This window comes from Pectinophora gossypiella, chromosome 9 (assembly GCF_024362695.1).
Source record: "Pectinophora gossypiella chromosome 9, ilPecGoss1.1, whole genome shotgun sequence".
Taxonomy (NCBI): Eukaryota; Metazoa; Arthropoda; class Insecta; order Lepidoptera; family Gelechiidae; genus Pectinophora; species Pectinophora gossypiella.
The window spans coordinates 13,869,414-13,890,501 of NC_065412.1; the positions used below are offsets into that span (position 1 = coordinate 13,869,414).

General features: G+C 39.0%; 5 protein-coding genes across 5 annotated transcripts in view; 3 read left to right on the forward strand and 2 right to left on the reverse strand.

Moving 5' to 3' along the window:
• Window positions 1-21,088, forward strand: part of LOC126369611 (nuclear factor NF-kappa-B p100 subunit-like) — a 331,681-nt gene that overhangs the window by 170,409 nt on the left and 140,184 nt on the right. The gene's annotated exons all lie outside the window — the stretch shown is intronic.
• LOC126369707 (ubiquinol-cytochrome-c reductase complex assembly factor 1) lies at window positions 5-4,038 on the reverse strand. The gene is made up of 5 exons (XM_050014276.1): window positions 3,903-4,038; window positions 3,635-3,799; window positions 1,595-1,873; window positions 705-899; window positions 5-217 (listed from the first exon to the last, which is right to left on the reverse strand). The coding sequence occupies exons 1-5, from the start codon at window positions 3,927-3,929 to the stop codon at window positions 137-139; spliced, it is 747 nt and encodes a 248-aa protein (XP_049870233.1). The 5' UTR covers window positions 3,930-4,038; the 3' UTR covers window positions 5-136.
• LOC126369642 (ATP synthase subunit beta, mitochondrial) lies at window positions 4,815-6,568 on the forward strand. Its single transcript, XM_050014177.1, has one exon. It carries the CDS (start codon window positions 4,935-4,937, stop codon window positions 6,489-6,491), a length of 1,557 nt encoding a protein of 518 aa, XP_049870134.1. The 5' UTR covers window positions 4,815-4,934; the 3' UTR covers window positions 6,492-6,568.
• LOC126369604 (uncharacterized) lies at window positions 7,026-14,010 on the reverse strand. Its single transcript, XM_050014095.1, has 10 exons — window positions 13,878-14,010; window positions 13,277-13,470; window positions 12,818-12,979; window positions 12,315-12,593; window positions 11,745-11,913; window positions 11,267-11,414; window positions 10,541-10,700; window positions 9,862-10,087; window positions 8,956-9,678; window positions 7,026-8,870 (listed from the first exon to the last, which is right to left on the reverse strand). The coding sequence occupies exons 2-10, from the start codon at window positions 13,460-13,462 to the stop codon at window positions 7,366-7,368; spliced, it is 3,558 nt and encodes a 1,185-aa protein (XP_049870052.1). The 5' UTR covers window positions 13,463-13,470; window positions 13,878-14,010; the 3' UTR covers window positions 7,026-7,365.
• On the forward strand, window positions 14,319-20,299 carry LOC126369658 (NEDD8-activating enzyme E1 catalytic subunit). Its single transcript, XM_050014211.1, has 7 exons — window positions 14,319-14,405; window positions 14,578-14,919; window positions 15,112-15,272; window positions 16,145-16,313; window positions 17,434-17,683; window positions 18,530-18,749; window positions 19,720-20,299. The coding sequence occupies exons 2-7, from the start codon at window positions 14,579-14,581 to the stop codon at window positions 19,932-19,934; spliced, it is 1,356 nt and encodes a 451-aa protein (XP_049870168.1). The 5' UTR covers window positions 14,319-14,405; window position 14,578; the 3' UTR covers window positions 19,935-20,299.

The window sequence follows — 21,088 nt, forward strand, 5'->3', positions numbered from 1 at the left end:
CACCTTGTAAATAATTAAATTATATTATAATAAAATTGTTTTGTTCGTAACAAACTCTTTCACTTTACTCTGTACATAACTACAACAATATTTTACAAATTAAACTGCATATTATGTAAATCTAAAAGTTAATCTACTAATGATCTAGTATGCTTAACCAGGGGATCTCGGTTTTCTGCTGTAGTTTCTCGCTGGGGATTTTGTCTAGTTCTGCTATCTGAAATAAAAAACGTTTTTAACAATTACATTGGCTTTTACGACTGTTGATTTTAAAGCACATTCTCTGTTCACTTGCCAACAAAATGCTAAGAGATTCTTAAGATGTAATTGGAAATTGAATGAGGTAAACAATTGGGTATTTGACTGGGTCAAAGATAAATTATAAAATGCTAACGTAGAAATAGAAGTCAGGCTAAGATGATCAAAAATCAAACCGATTATAACTATTCGATTTATTTTCGAATTTTATTTACGAATTAAGCAACAATGAGTACGACGTTTCACCGCTTTTATTGATGAGCACAGTATTTCCAACTCCAAAGAAAACTTTCGTTTTGACGTTTCGTAAAAAGTATCTTATTTGACTAGCTTGTCAAGTAGCCTATTCTTGTTTTACTGTTAAGTAAGAACCAACTGATTGAACTAGTTAGAAAGTGCCCTTTTTGGATGTGGTAAATAAAAACATGAGATGTCATTCAACATACCTGATGTCTAATAAAGTGAACAACTGACTCTATGTGCTCGGGTTGTGTGTCGGGATCAAGCATGAAGATCCGTCTCCAGATGGCAGATGCTAGGATACGGTCGTCGCTCAGACCTTCATCGTATGCCACCAGAGCGGCTTGGAACTGTTCTGAGAGCTCTGTCACCTGCTTTCTGGCTATAGCTGGATTTGCTCCCTGGAAGAATATAAATATTTTTTTTACCTTTGATGGATTTGCTCTTGATTATATGACTAGTCCACCCGCGACTTCGTTAGCGTGATTTCATCCCCTTGGGGGTCAATTTCCAGGATAAAAACTCTCAAGCTACAAAATTTCATCTCGGTTCAGCGGGTTCAGAGTGTAAAGGTAACAGGCAGAGTTACTTTCGCACTTATAATGTTACTGTGATGATGATGTTGGGATATTAAATATTATTGTTTATGTAAGTACATAAATGAGAGTAACACAAGACAGCACAAATGCTATACCAACTAGAACATGGCTCTTATGTACTATAAGAGAAACTGGTTGACAAGTTAAATTATAAATAAATAACAATAGCCTTTATTCTCCGACAATTTGATATAGTTTAACATTCATAATTTTTTATATGTCTATATGCCGGCCTCTCCTAGCACATACACCTTTGTTAAATATTATAATATGCAACTAAATTGTCATTGAAATCATAATCCAGTCCATCACTATATATATTATATTGGTATAGGTGTAAATAAGTAGCAAATTTCCATGTATCCACTTTATAGAGCAACTCTACACATCAGGGAGACTACTGTCTGCTATTAATAATTTACATAAATCAAATAAATAAAAATAATTAAATAATAATAATTTTCAATAAATAAAAAAAGATCAAAGACAATACTTACTTCTAATAACTTAATCCTATTGCCAACATCTGCCCACAAAGCCTCTATAATACAATTCCTTACAAAGTGACCATCTCCTTTCACATACTTTTTCTTTTCATTGGCAACGGATTTTATGTCTTCAGCCATATACCGTACGAGGAGTAACCACACATGAAGTTCTGTAATAGCAAACCATGTTGCAAATGTGTCAGGAAGCTTCAACTTCTCAGCCCACTCGTGATATTGAACGTTGTCCGGCACAGATTCATATAAAAAGTAACCCGTAAGTTTTAAACGCTGAAAGGAAATAAAATAGCATTAAAATCTCAGTAAATTGGGCAATTACCATAAAACAGAGAAGGGAAAACACAACTGAATAGGTGAATACAGGCACTTATCAGTGAAAACTGCCTGCCTGATATCCATGTTGAAATGCAAATGGCACTACCTAACTGGGATAGGTAGTGCCATTTGCATTTCAACATGGATATGCCTCCCAAAATTTTAATCTCAAAAACACAATATTGAAATTTCTATAAACATAATGCATACATGTTTTAGCGTGTTGTTGGATTTCGAAGTAAACATTCAACAGTGGAACAAGTTCATAGAGTTTGTAATCACGTAAGAAAAGCTTTGGAAACAAAGGAATACTGCTGTGGTGTCTTTCTAGATGTACAACAAGCATTTGACAAAGTCTGGCACGAGGGCCTACTATTCAAACTAAAAAGATGTCTCCCGCATAACATGTTCATGCTTCTGAAGTCCTACATCAAAGACCGCGTCTTCTTTGTCAAAATTAATGATGCGACGTCAAACTACTACGACATCAAGGCTGGAGTCCCTCAGGGATCAGTCCTGGGCCCTTCGTTGTATTTAATGTACACAAGCGATGTGCCAGATTCGAAAGACGTCACGACCGCAACATTCGCTGACGATACGGCAATACTGGCATCTAACACCAGCCCAGCCACAGCTTCGAACATAATTCAGAAACATCTTGATAAGATTCATACCTGGATGAAGAAATGGAGGATAAAGGCCAGTGCAACCAAATCCCACCAAGTAACCTTCACCTTGCGAAATGAAAACTGTCCAACTGTGAAGCTAGGAGATGAAGAACTACCCCACAACACATGTGTCAAGTATCTTGGGTTCCACTTAGATCGCAAACAAACATGGAAGACACACATCCAAAATAAGCGAGATGAACTAAATCACCGGTACAGATCACTAGAATGGCTTTTGGGAAGAAGATCTCGACTATCTGTCAATAACAAGCTATTGATTTATAAAGTAATACTGAAGCCAGTCTGGACCTATGGTATCCAGTTATGGGGAACCGCAAAAACCTCCAACACAGAGATATTACAAAGATATCAGAATGGTGTACTCAAAGCCATAGTAAATGCCCCTTGGTTCACAAAGATGGATGAAATCCACCAGTACTTAAACATTCCTACAGTTCGAGAGGAGATAAAAGCGATGACCGCAACCTATAGGGACAGGATTGAACTTCACCAAAACCAACTTGCCCAAGTTTTAAGCGAGCCACTGCAAACAAGACGATTGAAGAGATCCTACACTTGGGATAACCTGTAGCAATCTACAGTAATCTACATGCAGGCATCCCAACAATGGGCGGGCATGCCTTACACGCCAATACTGCTTAGCAAAAAACTGCTTATGGTTGGAAAACCGATCGCAAGTTAGAGAGAGAGAAAAAAAAAAAAAAAATGTTTTAGCGTATTGCTTACAATATTTTATCATTTTTTATTCTATTTATTAAATAAAATAAATAATGATGGAATATCAGCCAAGATGGGACTACCCTGGCTGACAGTTTCGGATCTAAAGGGAAGTTATTGGATTGGGCACATCTGCCCTGTTAATAGCGGCCACATAAAACTCATACATTAGCGGCATTTTGAAAAGATTTAATGGTATATTTCGGTGGCCGTAAACTAATTGGAAAAAACTGTATTTTGAGGGGCGCCACGTCTCGCACTACGTAAATATTTTGCTAGGGCCGCCACTGCACGTCCCGATATAACTTACTGTACGAAACTGGTCCATCCATCCCACAGCTTTCATAAATTTCTTAACATAGCTATCTTCTATTGCTACTGTGCTTTGTTCCCGCGCTTTGAGCAACTCGACGCGAGGAGCAATACCAGGATGCACATAATCTGTTATTAGATGATTCCTTGAACATGACAGGACCTGAAAACAGATAAATTTAAATATTTATTCCTGTTTGTTTCGTTTAAGAAAGAGATGTTACATAAATACAGCAGAGATATAAAAATATATTACAAAAACTTACTCTGGTTAGCAGTCGAATTCGAAACATAGTTCCGTTTTATAGTTTCAACTAATAGTTAATAATCATTTCAATAATTTTATTTAAAATATAGATTTAAACCACATTTCAACTCAAACAGCTGACATTTGACATGTGGTAGTTTTTTTTTTTTTTGTTTTGGTTTTCCCCGAAGGGTAAGGCAAAGGGAACTATGCCCATACAGCCATGTCTGACGTATTTTTTTTCTTGATGATTAATGAAATGATGAAAGGTGATGATGATGAAACCTAAGCCCCCACCCTCGGAGTAGACTCCTACTCCGAACCCCAAACGAATTAACTCAAAAGTCCGCATAAACTTTTGAGTTATGAAGCGGCTTCCCAGCACGAAGCGAAAATAGGCAGATACACTTTGTTTATTGAATACTCCAATATAATAACACTCGCGAATGTCTTCTGACTAACTTAATGCGATCATTAACCACAAAACACCACTTCGTATTAATTATTTAGATTACTCAATGAAGAAAGCAACTGTCCCGTTCCCGTTTCCCGCCGAAAAAAACCTGACATGTGGTAGTTTGACCGACATCGACATTTACCATGACAGCAGGACGAGCATAGACATATTTTTTTGTGATACTCAACGCCATCTAGTTTCTAGAAATGATAATAATAAATAATCTATTACATAACTATTTACTAAGTAAACTAGATTTCTAGTTCCTAGAAAAAAATAACCTATATAATATACAACTAGATACGAAATTAAACAATTACCATATTAAAAACAATAATAATGTGTTAAAATTGTATTTTTTTCACTCATTGCGATTTCGAACGTGTAAAGTACTAGTTGAAAGTCGCTAGATGTCGCTGAAAAAAAGGCCTCTCTTGGTTTTCATAATATCCGTCGTCTATATCATCACGTTGTCTGTGGTTTTTTCCTTCGTTCGCTTTCGGGGTCGGTCGATTTGGTGTGGTGTGGTTAGGTTATTACATAATTGTCTCGACTGCCGATATTTTTTCTCCCAAGTGCTCCAATTAATCGAAAATGTTTGGGGCTGTAAGTAAAGTCGGCAGCGGCTTCTTGGCTGCCAAGTCCGTTGCGGAAAAAGCCCTTACAGAATGTGGAAAAGTCGTCGCAGTCACGGCCGGTAACAAGAGGGATTATGCAGCGAAGGCAGCAGCGGGCAAAGCACACGGTAAGGTTGTGGCTGTCATCGGTGCCGTCGTAGACGTGCAATTCGAGGACAATCTTCCGCCCATCCTAAATGCCTTGGAGGTGCAGAACCGCCAGCCCCGCCTGGTGCTTGAGGTAGCCCAGCACTTGGGAGAGAACACCGTCCGCACCATCGCTATGGACGGTACTGAAGGTTTGGTGCGCGGCCAGCCCGTGCAAGACTGCGGCTCGCCCATCCGTATCCCCGTGGGCGCGGAGACCCTTGGCCGCATCATCAACGTCATCGGTGAGCCCATTGACGAGCGTGGCCCCATCCCCACCGACAAGACCGCCGCCATCCACGCCGAGGCGCCCGAGTTCGTCGAGATGAGCGTACAACAGGAAATCCTGGTGACTGGTATCAAGGTCGTAGACCTTCTCGCCCCCTATGCTAAGGGAGGTAAGATTGGCCTGTTCGGTGGTGCTGGTGTCGGCAAGACCGTACTCATTATGGAACTGATTAACAACGTAGCCAAGGCCCATGGTGGTTACTCAGTATTTGCTGGAGTCGGTGAGCGTACACGTGAAGGTAATGACTTGTACCATGAGATGATTGAGTCTGGTGTCATCTCCCTGAAGGACAAGACCTCCAAGGTAGCACTTGTGTATGGTCAGATGAACGAGCCCCCCGGCGCGCGTGCCCGTGTCGCTCTGACTGGTCTGACTGTCGCTGAGTACTTCCGTGATCAAGAAGGACAAGACGTGCTGCTCTTCATTGACAACATTTTCCGTTTCACCCAGGCTGGTTCTGAGGTGTCTGCTTTGCTGGGTCGTATCCCCTCAGCTGTAGGTTACCAACCTACTCTGGCCACTGACATGGGTACCATGCAGGAACGTATTACCACCACCAAGAAGGGGTCCATCACCTCTGTACAGGCTATTTACGTGCCTGCTGACGACTTGACTGATCCTGCCCCTGCCACTACTTTCGCTCACTTGGACGCCACCACTGTACTGTCCCGTGCTATTGCAGAGCTGGGCATCTACCCGGCTGTGGATCCTCTTGACTCCACCTCCCGTATCATGGACCCCAACATCATTGGTGCTGAGCACTACAACGTAGCTCGTGGCGTACAGAAGATCTTGCAGGACTACAAGTCTCTTCAGGACATCATTGCTATCCTGGGTATGGATGAGTTGTCTGAGGAGGACAAGCTGACCGTAGCGCGCGCGCGCAAGATCCAACGTTTCCTGTCGCAGCCCTTCCAGGTGGCCGAGGTGTTCACCGGCCACGCGGGCAAGCTGGTGCCTCTTGAGGAGACCATTAAGGGCTTCACTCAGATCCTCGGCGGCGAATACGACCACCTCCCCGAGGTGGCCTTCTACATGGTTGGCCCCATTGAAGAGGTTGTCGCCAAGGCCGAAACTTTGGCCAAGAGCACATCATAAATAAGTTGTATGGTCATCAATGTGAAAGAATGAGAATGTAAATTGTATTTCGTAATAAATTAGTGATACCACCATTATTTTTTGTTATTATTTCACTACAACTCGTTATGTAATTAACTGAAAAATTTAAAATTATTGCCTGTACAGGAAAGAGAACTTCATCATTATTTTCATAAAGACATGGATGAAAGAAGATATGAGATTTCGTCAAGATATTTATAAACTATTGGCATTGGTGACTGGATGACATAACTGTAACGGCATACACTGCTTGTTGTTTCTTAGATGGCTCTTTATACAGAGTTCATGTCGTGAACCATACATAATCATGTAAGGTCACGAATTATCTGAATTCTGAATCACATTCCAAAACTGAAATGTGTCATAGTTATATGAAATACCTATGGGGCAAAATACCCACAAATGGGCAACATGCCCATAGCTGTCTAAATATAGGGTAAAAAAACCCACGATGTTAGAATATGTGATTAGAATGTTTCATAGTTGAACTAGAGGTAGAATTAAATAAATAAATACATCATCTGACGAAGACTTTATTTGTTATGGTAGCAAATTCCTACCTACACTTAATAACTACAAACTATACATGTAAAATAGAGTAAAATTAAAACAACAACTTTCTTTGAACAGAAAAGTACTTTACCCTGCTAAGCAATTCATGGCATACATAAATCGGAATTGGAATTATTGCAAAGAGCTAGCTAATACATTGTAGAAAAAAAAATATTTCTTCAGTAGCATTACTGATAAACATTATAATATTACTTTCAGTCGGCGACACAGTCCCATAATCCATCATAATACATTGACAAATTGTAACCGACAAAATAAGAGATATCTAATCACTGATCATCTAAGTTGCAACTTCTGTAGTTCTAGGTTCATCAGCTATACTAATTAATTCTTTAGCTACATCGTCAATAACAGATTCATCTTTAACTGATTCTGTTTCAATATTTTTCTCATTACATTTCTTGTCATCGTCAACCATTGTTTCCAAATCCGATTTAACTTCATTTTCATGTTTGAGTACTTCATTTTCTTCACTACTCTTTACTTTCTCAGTGTTATCGTTTTTATCCTGTGATTGATTAGTACTAGTATTTTCAACATCGGTAGTTTTGTTGGGAGGCAGTATTTTTTCAGTGACTGTAGAACATGGAACTTTAGGAACTTTCACCACCATAACTTGATCAGATTGCTTATCTTCACTGGATGAAGATCCCTTAGTTGGGTCTTTCAATTTTATCGTTTGAAATTTCAATGGACTGTTTACTGCACGCGCTTTATCGTTGTGTCTATTGATAGGTTTGATGACTAGTATTTTTGTTTTCATTCCAGCTTTTGAAAAATCTGTAATATTTTTATTTATTATTGGTTTCATAAGTTCTAAGCTTTGGCGGCGGAATTTAATCGGGACTACTGCAGGGATATTGAAATTACTTGTTGTTCCTTTATCCGTAACAACAGCGTCAGTGCCATTTTGTTCGTTTCTATCATCTGTATTTTTATTTAGTTTTGGAACTCCTTTTGAAACTTCATTTGTATCACTGAGTACTTTTGTCTCAGAATCTGCTACACGTGACAGCATACCATCACTAGCTTTAATAATTTCATTTTTAATAGCTGATTTAAAATTTTCTCTAGGATTTTGATTGGATGTTTTAGGTGGGTCCTTTTCTTTATTTATGGCTCGTTCAATTTCTTTTGTTTCAACATCCTTACTTACATTAGGCGGTTCAATAAGAGTTTTAGGCGGTTCAATAATAGTTTTAGAAACTTCATGTATTTTTGGACTGCTTTCTTGGGGGTCATCAGAAACATCTTTTTTGGGAGATCCTTTATCGCCTCTTGACAGGATTCTGGGTATAGAAGGTCTTACAAAGATATTTGGTCTCTGCTCCCTCGCAGTGTATACAGCAAAGCTGGACGTCTTCAAGTGTGCTGAAGCAGTAGCTATCGCTTTTTTGGTTAACGCGATTAATGCACCACAACAATCTTTATTTAAGTTCTCATGATTGATTGTGGCTTCTGGTTGTATCTTTTTCTTAGTTTGATTGCTTTTCGTAGTTGTAACTGATTGAGCATCCCTATAACCTTGAGCTTCCATTTTCAACAAATTAGATAAATCATATTCAAAGTCTTCGTTCTTGGGCCTTGTCCTCTTTCTAACTGGCCTGCGTGAAGCTACTGATGTCGTATTTTCTATGACTTGACGCTTTGTTACTTTCTCCTCAACATCATCAAAATCTGATGAATTCTCTTCAAAGGCTTTGAGGATTGAAGAATTACTATTTTCGCTAAGAACACCTTTCATAGTTTTATCAACGTCACCGTCTTTTTGATCTTCCCCTTCATCTGTAAAAAAAAATAATATTTTAGCGATTATAAGATTTGTTACTTTTATGTTTCATAAGTGATTTTAAAATTAATGTTACATTACCATTTGCATTTGCGTCTTTCTTTTTCTTGGGATTGCCTTTATTTTGGTACATTTTACGTTTTCTTCCAGTTTCGACCTTGAGAGTGCTGCTCGAGGAGCTATCGTCTGAAAGTCTGCTCGAGTCACTGGAACATCTGCTAGGTCGTCTCGACTCAGGGCTAGTTTCATTCGGATCATTGGTTTCGTCAGCCGACTCTGTTTCTGCCAAGCACCTACTAATAATCATCGCTTCTGTCCCATCAATAGCCTTCACTGTACTGAAATAAAAGTCCGAATCGCCCTTCAATTTGTGAACAACTTTAACATGTTCCGGGAGTTTTTCGAAATGGTAATGCTTGAAGTTACATAGTTTGCACGCGTAACGCATCCATTTGACGTGTTCGGCCATGTGCTCGTATAGTTCCAATCCAGATGTGTGTTTAGCATCGCATTTCTTGCACTGCAGTTTGTAAAAGTCGACCTCCGACTGTATTCTCTGTTTGAACGCGGCTAGATTGCTCTTTTCAGCTTGAAGAGCGAAGGGAAGATTCACAACGGGCCTAATGTTATCTTCGGGTCTCGGTTGAACCTTTTCGGGAGATTCGCTATCATTCGACTTCTGATCATCGTCTTCAACATCCATCGGAACTTCGTCCGCGTTGTTCTCTTCAGGTTCGGGCACTTTGTCAATATCATTTTGAGGTTTACTAGGAGCTTGCGTGTCTTCATTCGCAGCTTTGATATCTGGAATAAAGAACAAGTATAAGTGTGAAGCACGGACATTTGTTACTAAGCGGGCAACTACATTCCTCATTGCCATTCTCTGATTGGCACATCATGAGAAAAAGTGTCTTCTGGACACTGTGGAACTCATCTGATAAAGATGGTTGAAGCCAGTAATGATGGTGACATTCCTACGTCGCTCACCATTAGAGTCGGCCTTGATGATGGTCAGCCCGGCGACGGGCCCCTTGTTGTAGTCCTTGCGGATCTGTATCTCGATCTTCTTGGCGTCGGGGCGGCGCTGCAGCGCGCGCGCCCGCGGCTGGCACGTGTGCGCGTGCGCGGCCAGCGCGGCGCGGCGCTCGAAGGCGCGCCCGCAGCCGCCGCAGCGCGGGCCCAGGCCGTCGCCCTCCAGGTTCTCCATCCACGCCTGCAATACCATCACATTATAATGTAACGCACCAACTTATTCAAATAAAAAATAATGCTAACACAGTCGGCTCGACCATTGTATAGACGGCGATACGGCTCACTACCTATAACGCTGGTCTAATCTCTCTCTCGCTCTAGCTCGGTGAAGTGTGGGTTCTTAGGTCATCTTGCGATAGATTTACCTCAGACTACACCAATTGGGATTGTTGTGAGCTTATGTTAATATATTCTTGCTTCTGGCCAGAGAGCAAATATAAAACACAGAATGCCTTTGACTGATTATCCTCCTAGGCATGTTGTGTCCTTTCAAACTTGTTGGCATGGACCATGATTTGGGCGATGAGCTGATCACTTATCATATGGTTCTTCACATCCTTCTCAGGACTTGTATCAAGAATTTATTCTGTTACGTATTAAGGGCGTGAGTTTAAGTATGTGTGTAGATTCTTACCTGATTTTCCTGATCTATTCTCTCCTCTTCACTTATTTTCTGGACAGCCGCCGGCTTCATATTATTCTTGCGTTTTTCATAAAACGCTGGTGGATTGTTCATTTTGAATGCCTTTGACTGTATAGATTCCCTTAGTCTTCTTATTTGAGCTGCAGTTTTCCTGAAAACAAACGATAAAAATGATTTCATTAGATTATAACTACCTAGCACCAACACTAGCAACTCTCCATTTGAACATTCATCCAGGCACACCACAATCACTGAACATTAGTGGGTTCATGTGTCATATGATAGACAAGGTAGGAAATAGGCTAGTTTTTAGAATCTTCTTCTGTTGTGTGGGTTGTGAGGTAGATTACCAACCACACCAACCCTGGTGTCAGTCAGGGTTACTATTGAGCCGCCAATGGCCCCTGACATGGCTCATGTAATGACTACAAACATCAGTAAGTAGTAAGTAGCACGTATCATCTTATTTTTGGACAATCAGGTGATCAGCCTGTAATGTCTTAACCAAACTAACAAACTAAATTACCAAGTGATTTTTGAGTGAGTTTTTAGAATTATTTTGCATATAATAAAGAATAATGCTACATATCGGACGGTAACTCTCCGCCCCGAACCAATTCGTCGTATCGGGCGCCGATATCAATCCCCGCTGGGTCTTACTTTAGTCTTAAATGGCCATAGCAGGAGTTACATGTCATAATAAAATAAATTATTTACCGATGGACTTTGAAGAGATGTCGGTATACACTCCAGGATGTTGAAAAGATCTCCAGACAATCTGGACATGGGTACACGAGTCTGCTTTCCAGGTGCTTGTACTTCATGTGGAACTTCAACGTCTTCTGGGTGGAGAACTGGAGATCACCTATAACAATGCACAAAAGCATTTTACTTGCTGTTGACTAACTATTAAGTACTATTCTTCACATCTCATGAGAGTGTTGCTTGGCAAAGATTTTTGCTTATTAAATAGGCCTTTTCTAACATTATTTTGCTCCTTTATATCTGTAGGTAAGTAGGAATGTATTGCATTGTAGATAAATATTTTGTCCATGAATTTTACATAGTACAAATTGCTTCAGAATGGATTCCGAATTTAGGAATACAATTTACGAAAAGTATGATATTTTACTTGTTCAGAGTATAGGTAATACATATGATGTTTTTGGACCAACATTGCTACATTTGTACTTACAAATCTTGCACTTCAGCACACCAGAATCATCATTCTCCTCATCATCACTTATTTGAATGACATTGTCTGTGTCTTGATCTCTGTCTGCCTCAGAGCTTTCGATCGCGAATGTTCCATCACTTTGTAATACTGCTTGGTCACGAGATAAAATGTCGTCCAGCTCTTTTACCTGAGGAATAAAATCAAGTAGAGTATCCAATACGTTACAACAGTCATATTTATTCAGAAAATAAAGTTCTATAAAGGGGAAGCTGAATGATAAAATGATGATCTTTTAGAATCTCTTTGCAGGAAGCAGTCCCAGTGACTGAGATCTTGGGATTTAGCTATTGAGAAATATTTTAGCTCATTACTCTGATTTCCATGTGGGTTCTGTGAGGTGTGGAGCGTGGGGTGGGCGGGTAAAGGGGACCTGCAGTAAAGCTGTATTCCCTGATTTTATGAGAGAGTGGAAGAAGTAAATTGGGTGTGAAGGTCGTAGTAACTGGAATTTTGTGGTCTATGCTATGTCTGTATGTTTTGTGTTTTGTTCCAAGGACGAGTAGGCAATTACAATCACAAACAAGGTACCTGAGCCCTCATATTGTCAGATGATTGTTCTTCAAACTTCATATTCTGGAATACAGCTACAGTACTGCTTGGTATCTTCTTCAGAACCACCTGTGGTTCACAGTTACTGTTAATCACAGGTTTTGATTTAGTTATCTTCTCATATATTGCAGTCAAGTCCTTCGTCAGTGGAATACGTTCATCACCATCTTCTGCTTCGCTTGAATTTGTTTCATTTTTTGCTTTCAAAGACTCTTTGTATTCATTTTCACTCCTTTTTATTTTTAGGATTTCATTTGCCTAGAATAAAATTGTGTTTAAATTACTTATAACATAACATAAATTTTAATATACAATATAATTATGTCCCACTCCTGGCCACAGGGCTTCTCTCAATCAACCGGATATTACTTTTATATTAATTTATTATACACAGGATAAACAAAATTATACCTACTACAGAAATCATACTAATTTATTATAGGTACCTATCTATGAAAAAAGTGAACAAAAATTCAACTTACAGTAGAATTACTCTTGATGAAATGTCCGTGTACACTAGAGTTAAACTTTTCTTTGCAATATACTCTTTTGTGTGATATGAAATTTGCCAAACTTCTAAATATGTTACGGCACACTTTGCACTCATAGAGTATATCACACTCATTTGACAGCAAGTCTTTGAGCTGAAAGTGAAGGATATGTTTTATTTATATAAATTTAATTTAAATATACCATGAAACACAACCTCAAAAGGGGAGCCCTAGTACACTGACTTTAAGCTTACCTAAGCAATTTGTAATTACTTCAATATGTAAACCAACTGAGACTGAAGTTATGTCATATTATATATTAATATGTTAAATTCAAGTATGATTACATTCAGCATGGTAAATTATTTGCAGCTATTTATCACAGAAAAATACACAACACACAAATTATGATTAAACATGCAATAATTTCGCATAATAAACTATACTTACTTCTTCTGTAGCCAAGTCAAATATTTTTCTTGCTTGGGCAAAACCTGTTATGCTTGTAGGTATGGGTTTTCTGAGCACAGCAAAGTCAAGGTCTTCATTATCTTCATTAGTTTGCGGTACGACTTTGTTAGCCTTACCCTTATCTTCCTTCCCCTTAGTTTTAGTATTAACTTTATTCCCAGCCATATTCACATCTGCTCAGACACAAAACAAATAAAAACATATCATATCAGGTTTGCAAATAATTCCGCATTACACCAACGCACAATTTCTGAATAGCACATTTTGGTTTAAAGCTGACCAACCAGCATGACACTGATGAAGTAACAGATTGATTGTTATCTTATGCGTACTCTTCAGCTAAGAAAACTATTTTTATAAATATTAGACACCGCACTATGAATACAATCACTCAGGTAGTACGTTTATAGATTATTTATATATCGAGCACAATTGAACCACGAGCTATCCACATTCAGCAGTACACAGTCTCTCCCTCAAATTTTAACGATAACGTATATTTTCGCGCTGTCTAAACACTGCAGATATACATATTAAATAATGCAGAAAACGATGAAACTGTTTTCACATTTCTACTCACATGGAAATATTCACAACCGCTATGTTGAAAATCCTCGATTTCCGACAATTCCGCATCCATCACGCCTCCACTTTCAACAAATGAAGACTGGCTATAGTTCGTAACATGTTACGTTCAGTCTATAGAAGGTAACTGGTTGATAAAATAAAAAGTATCATTGTTGTTAAAAATATTAGTATTTATATTAATTTACATAATGAATTAGAAAAATGTAATGAAAATTAATTAAGTATTTTATTAATTTTTGATTTCCGATTTACGAAAGTAATTTACTCATCGAAAAATATTTTTTGAACGAAAATGACAAATTTTTAAAGCGTTCCATTAGTAATGGTTTATTTCTATTTCTATCTTTGTTTTTCTTGATGTAACGTGATCAATGTGTCTCGCTCTCGGGTCCCATTCACGTGCATTCACGGCTAGTGGAACTAAATTATGTTTTTTTAATTTTCGATTCGTTCAAAAAATATTGTGATTTGCTGTTGCAGCTGCATTTATTTATTTTTGTGGCTAATTTATTTCAAAAAGGTAGAAATGTGGAATTCGTTTACCAAATTTTGCTAAACTATTTTTCTTTTTTACTGGAAATGAACTGAAACATACATGAGTATAATATTTTCCAGTTTAAATGTACACCGGCATTTCTTGTATTATCTCTTGATTTTTACGCCAGAATCCATGGTATCCTCATTTCTTTTAGGATGTCGGCTGCAGGGGAATCTCAGACAGCAGAATACCAACAGAGGAGATGGCAGAACATAAGAAAATTGTTGGAGAGGTCTGGGCCGTTTTGCCATCCAGATTTCGAGCCGTCTGCCGAGATTTTAGACTTTATCATGAACTCTTGCAAGGTTCTAATAGTTGGAGCCGGTGGACTTGGTTGTGAACTCCTCAAGGATTTAGCTCTGATGGGTTTTAAAAAGATACATATTATAGATATGGATACTATTGAACTGTCCAATTTAAACAGACAGTTTTTATTTAGAAAGAGTGATATTGGCTCTTCTAAAGCTAAATGCGCCGTGGAATTTGTTAATAAAAGGTTAGTGGTACTGATCATCATATTTAAGTTTCAACTACAGCTTGCTATGGCTTGCTAGTTGCTGTAGGAGGTATGAAGTATCTTCAGTGTTCATTTTGGCACTTTACTATTACTAAAACAATACTAGGTACAAATTTTATGACTCAATTTTTTACATTTTGATACTTTATCAATCAATGTTTTTATAATCAGGGTTCCAGGTTGTGAAGCGGTGGCTCATCATTGTACCATCCAGGATATGGATGAAGGATTCTACCGTCAATTCCACATTGTGGTTTGTGGTCTTGATTCCATAGTTGCTAGACGGTGGCTGAACGGAATGTTAATGTCTTTGCTTCAGTATAATGATGATAGTAAGTCTCCTTTAAACAATTTTTCACACATGAACTAGATTACAAAGGTTGTACTTTGAATGATGTGCTTATCCTTTGCCTATGTTTATAAATAATGATAATAGTATTAGTAAAAGATTTGTAATTACCTAGTAATAAGTGTAATGATTATAAAATAAATGGGGTCATTATACTAGTGCATTTAGGATACTTTAGAACTAATAATAAACAAAAAACATCTGATGTAGATGTTTCGTCCATTATATGCATCCTTTTTTATATTAGTCATGCAACTCAATCAATCAATAAGTCAATTGCTGGTTGGCAGAGCCACTATTGTGTAAGGCTTTGAGTTTATATTATCTGGTTCACCAATCCTTTGCCTAAGGTATAGTTACACAAAAGCACCTATAAGGCTGGCATGATCACTCGCTGGGTGTTCATTATCATTGAGTGATATTGTAACAAATACTGAGGGTAATGATTCAGACCATGATTCTGAGTTAATATCAATTGCAATTTTCTGTCTTCTGTATTTTCTTTTGCATTGGAAAATTCCACTTGATATTAACACAAATTATGAGCTAAATCAGCCCCCCAAGTATTAGTCATGAAGTCACTTACACCGTGTACAAGTATGTATGGGTGTTTGTGATACAGTCACAAATACTGAGGGGCATGATTCAGACCATGTTTCTGAGTTGATATCGAGTGAAATGTCATGTCGATAATGCATATCAAAATTTTGGAGTTTTTTAAATTATCATCACTACTATAGTTTACGACGGAAAATTCCACTTGATATCAACTCAGAATCATTGTCCGAATCATCCCTATAAAGTTTTCGTTACAATGTCCTAACCTAACTTTTATACCTAATTCTTATGTTACAGGTAGTTTAGACCAGTCCAGCGTAATTCCTCTAGTGGACGGTGGTACAGAAGGGTTTAAAGGCAATGCCCGTGTGATCCTGCCAGGGTTGAGTGCCTGCATTGAGTGTACCTTGGACCTGTACCCACCACAGAAGACATATCCTCTATGTACCATTGCCAATACTCCAAGGTATGTGTCCTACCTGGCCCTGCACCATAATTTACGCATTACGCGTGATTTGACAAATGCCCTGGGCATCAGCTAATGAGGGTGTGGAATTTAGATGCTCTCATGGTGTGAATTTCTTTGGCAACAGAGAAGTAATTTGCTGGTTAGCAGAGCCACTATCATGTAAGGCTTTTAGTTTATATTATTTGGTTGACCAATCCTTTGCCCTTAGGCAATAAGGGTGTTCAAAGCCTCGTTAAAAAATTGAAAAAAAGAAAACTAATTTGGGGCTTTCTAGGCTTGGGAGAATGTAGCCTAAAAAGTCCCAAAGTGTCAACCTATAGATGTGGTGCAAGATATATGTATCAAATTATGTATAGAATTATGTTGCTACCTATTTTTCTCTTTTTTTTTGATCAGAATAATAATGGGTGGAAGGTGTAATTGTGACTGGATGTAATATTAGGGGTTATCATTTATACCTAAAAACAAAGATAAAAGATGCATATTAGAAGGTTAAACAAAGGCCACTCTGTACAGCGCCATCTATATTTTTTTGGGGAACATAGCCTGGAGGATGGCCTCTCATTGACGTACATTGACGTACATCCATCATAAATGATGTATGTAGACAGTGTTTGTGGCATCCATTGGCCGAAGCTCACGGTATTTATAGATAGATAGAATACTTAACTACTTACTTTATAATTTAATTTATGAGCCACGCTCTTGTCGTTGTAGCATTCTCCATGCTACTTTATTAGGGAAAAATAGGTCAGTGGTTTCCCTCTTGCCTTCCGCTCCGCAGTACTCTGACGCGAGTTGGCGCTTACAGTAGTCTATTTCAAAGCCGTACTAAGACTCCTATCGTCCGCCTCTGAATAGTACTGACAGTTACTGCTGCCCTCTGTCAGGTTCCAGGTCCCTATGACTTGCCCCTTCCGTCCTGCATTACCGTACCAATTGCTCCCATCTCCATGCAGCCGTTGAGGTCTTCACCCGTATCCTATCATGGTTAGACTACACGATCCTGATCGCCGCGCCCGTGTTCTTGGCGCTTCGGCCAGGATGAATTGGCAAGTGTCATTAGCGCTAAAGCTAAGTGTCAGCCACTTATTTTGTTTTATCATTACTATTTTAGATTACCAGAACACTGCATTGAATATGTGAAGGTCCTCCAATGGGCTAAGGAGAACCCCTGGGGTAATACTGTTCAAATCGATGGAGATGATCCCCAACATGTGGCATGGGTTATGGAGAAGGCCCAGGAGCGAGCCGTGAAGCATGGTATCTCTGGTATAACGTACAGGCTTACACAGGGAGTGTTGAAGAATATAATACCCGCTGTAGCCAGTACTAATGCTGCAATTGCTGCTGCGTGCGCTACTGAGGTATGGTTCTACAGGTATAAATAATACGCGTTGATATATTAGCGTCATACAAAAATACGACGATAACTTAGCTATACACGCATTCATACGCGACAGTACATAGATTAAATAAAATCGTCAAAAATTGCGTAAGTACGCGTCTTAGCATCTATAGCGCGTGTTGTTTCGTAACGCGGTCGGGTTATACAAATCGACATGTTGCCAGTACGTTGCCTAATCCCGTACTACGGAACGTCAGAGCATGCATCGCTATTTCTGCTCTAACTTTTTGTCTTTGAGCGCTCATGTTCAGTCTACGGCACTTATAAATCAAATGACAAAATGGTATAGACAATTCGCCGGAATGCTCTCGCCATCTGATTTTGATTGTTTGCGGTTGTAAGCTTTATACATACATACATACATAAACAGCCTATATACGTCCCACTGCTGGGCACAGGCCTCCCCTCAATCAACCGGAGGGGTATGGAGCATACTCCATTATTTGGTTGGTGGAGGTGTTTTTACGGCTAATAGCCAGGACCAACGGCTTAACGTGCCCTCCGAAGCACGGAATCATCTTACTTTTTCGGACAATCAGATGATTCAAGCCTGAAAAGTCCTTACCAAACAAAGGACAGTCTCACGAAGTGATTTCGACAATGTCCCCATCGGGAATCGAACCCGGACCTCCAGATCGTGAGCCTAACGCACATACAACACACTACATACTCCACCACGAAAAATCATCTTATTTATTCAGACAATCAGGTGATTCAAGCATGTAGTCCTTACCAAACAAAGCACAGTTTATGACCCCCCTTTGTGTGCCTGTGTTCATTACTTACGTTTCCCATATTTTTTCAGGTGTTCAAACTAGCGTCCTCTTGTTGCGCAAATATGAACAACTACATGGTGCTAAATATGGCCGATGGTGTGTATACGTACACTTTCAATGCGGAGCGACGAACGGACTGCGTCGCCTGTAGTAATACTAAGCGCACAATGGAAGTCGAACCGAGTGCTACTCTGCAAACTATTTACGACCAGCTATGTGAAAATCCTGGTTATTTGATGAAAAGTCCAGGTAAGGGGTCTGGCTTTAGTGGTCAAGTCTCGATCGTGCATGTAGGATGTTGAGTCTTTGTTCATCAGTAACATAATTTGTTGGACGCTTGTGCCGGTTACACCATTGCTACTGGCCGGCACTATGCTAGATTCACAAGTTATTTATTGGTTCTGAACACTGACATACTATAAACAAATAGGCATTAACAATCTAAGACCCAGATTAAACCTGAAGAAAATAGGAAGAATTTATAATATTTTTTATTGTTTGTAGGTTCTCTAGACCTTCAAGTAGTGGCAAAAAGGTGTAGAGCTCATTTAGCTTAGTTTATCTATGACAAAAATAATAATTTCGATCACCGAATGACATGGCTACACATACGCCATCTATTGTCGCCGAGCTAGGGACCCAACACCCTTAAGATATTATAATTATTCGAATAAAGTGCAATATCGATTGTACAGTGTTGTGACAAGATGCGCTATGAACACTTTTTACAGAGATTAGGTGTCTATTTATCTGGCCAAGTATTAGTTATGCCATCTGCGGCAAATCTACAATAAGCCACGACAAAAAAAAGGTGTCTATTTGTTATAAGAGGTCTATGGTTCTGAAGCAGTTTTTCTTTCCATTAGAGATTGTAAACTTTGTTTGTAATCTGCCATGTCTATCTGTTCTCTTGGCACGACAACCAACCATACGTCGTCTATCTTTGTAGACAGCATTCGCTGCGTCTATTGGTCGAAATGCTCGATATAATTCGCGTCGCGCGCGGCTGCCGCGCATACCCTGCTGCTGACATTTTTTTTTGTTGCGGCTCTGGTTACTAGACCAATCGCCGAAAAGTGATACTTGAATAACAAAATTGAGGGAATTAACAATAAATCACCTTAAAAAATATACAGATCAACTTAAATTATAAATAATATATAAAAACAAAAATCTGCTGACATCATTAAATGACTGTTTTTTTTTCTAACAATTACAGGTATAACAACGGTTATCAATGGGCGCAATAAAACATTGTATATGGCATCAATCAAGAGCATCGAAGAGAGGACTAGAGATAACTTAAAGAAGAAAGTAACTGAACTAGGCTTGTTCAATGGCGCAGAAATTCTGGTTGCTGACGTCACCACACCCAACACTGTTACTATAAAACTAAAATTCACCGAAAATATGGATGTGGAATCAACTCGATAATATTTTTACATACCTGCATAAAATTACGCGTTGTCTATTTCGCGTTGGGAAGGCAGACACCACGGAGATCCACTTACAAGGACCCTGACCCACACTTTCGCTTCATCCACTCTCATAAAAAAAGTCATAAATCATTTTACATTGTTTTTTTATTATATTGAATTCTAACTTTCGTAGTGTTTCATTTACAAATATAGAGTCATTCTATAATCTGTTCTTATTCCAAAATAATTTCTCTATTCTTAAGGTGGTTGTAAAATTGCTGCCTGTGAAATAAGGCCGCTTTTTGTGCCTTTCTGTAATTTTATTTTCTATTTATGTAGTGTGTTCCTTGTGCTCATTAAAGTATAATATTGTATTGTAATGGTCATTCGTTTTTGTCCCGCAACTCAACGGAGCTGGGTCACGGAAGGATGCCTGTAGTAGACAGAATCATAAACACATCTTTTCCTTAGCCGCAGTCGGTTAAAAAAAACACGCAAGCAGAAAATTTTGATCACAACCCTGTCGTACTCAAACCTAACTCCATTTTATTAAAAAAATGGTCATCAGTTGTTACCGTCTTTATGGACTATAACCAGTTTACGTTTTACCACCGTGGTACCAGGGCGGTTCCGTCACAGCTGTGGCTAAGGAAAACAGAAAAATCTTGGATATACCTGAGAGATCGAATAAATTATCCATCATTCCCTTTTCAACGTTTATCAAGTTTCGCCCCTACTCTCGTGCAGCGTGCCCTGGATCGTAGTCACTTACGAGTAGGTACTCTTGGTTCGAGTGCACTGGGGTAAATGGACGCTACTCGTAAGGTGTAAACACATATCCGTGTGCACTTGAATCAATGGTCCATGATTTAGCTCGTATTATTGCACCCGGACCGAAAATGAAATACCCAGCTTCATAGTCCTTTTTGAAGATTTCGACAATTTTAAGTTCGCGCCACCGCTTAAATTCAATTGACGCGGAGCTAGTGTCACAGTTCTGCATATACTTTTCTAGATTCATGAACGACTTGTCATTTAGTTCCAATAAAATCCTCGGGACTTCAGCCGTCGTGAGTTATCGTTAGTCGATAGCTCAAGCTATTCTTTGCACATGTATGGTGAAGGTAGAATTAAGTTTCGTCACCAGCCGAAATCAGCACCAATATCCCC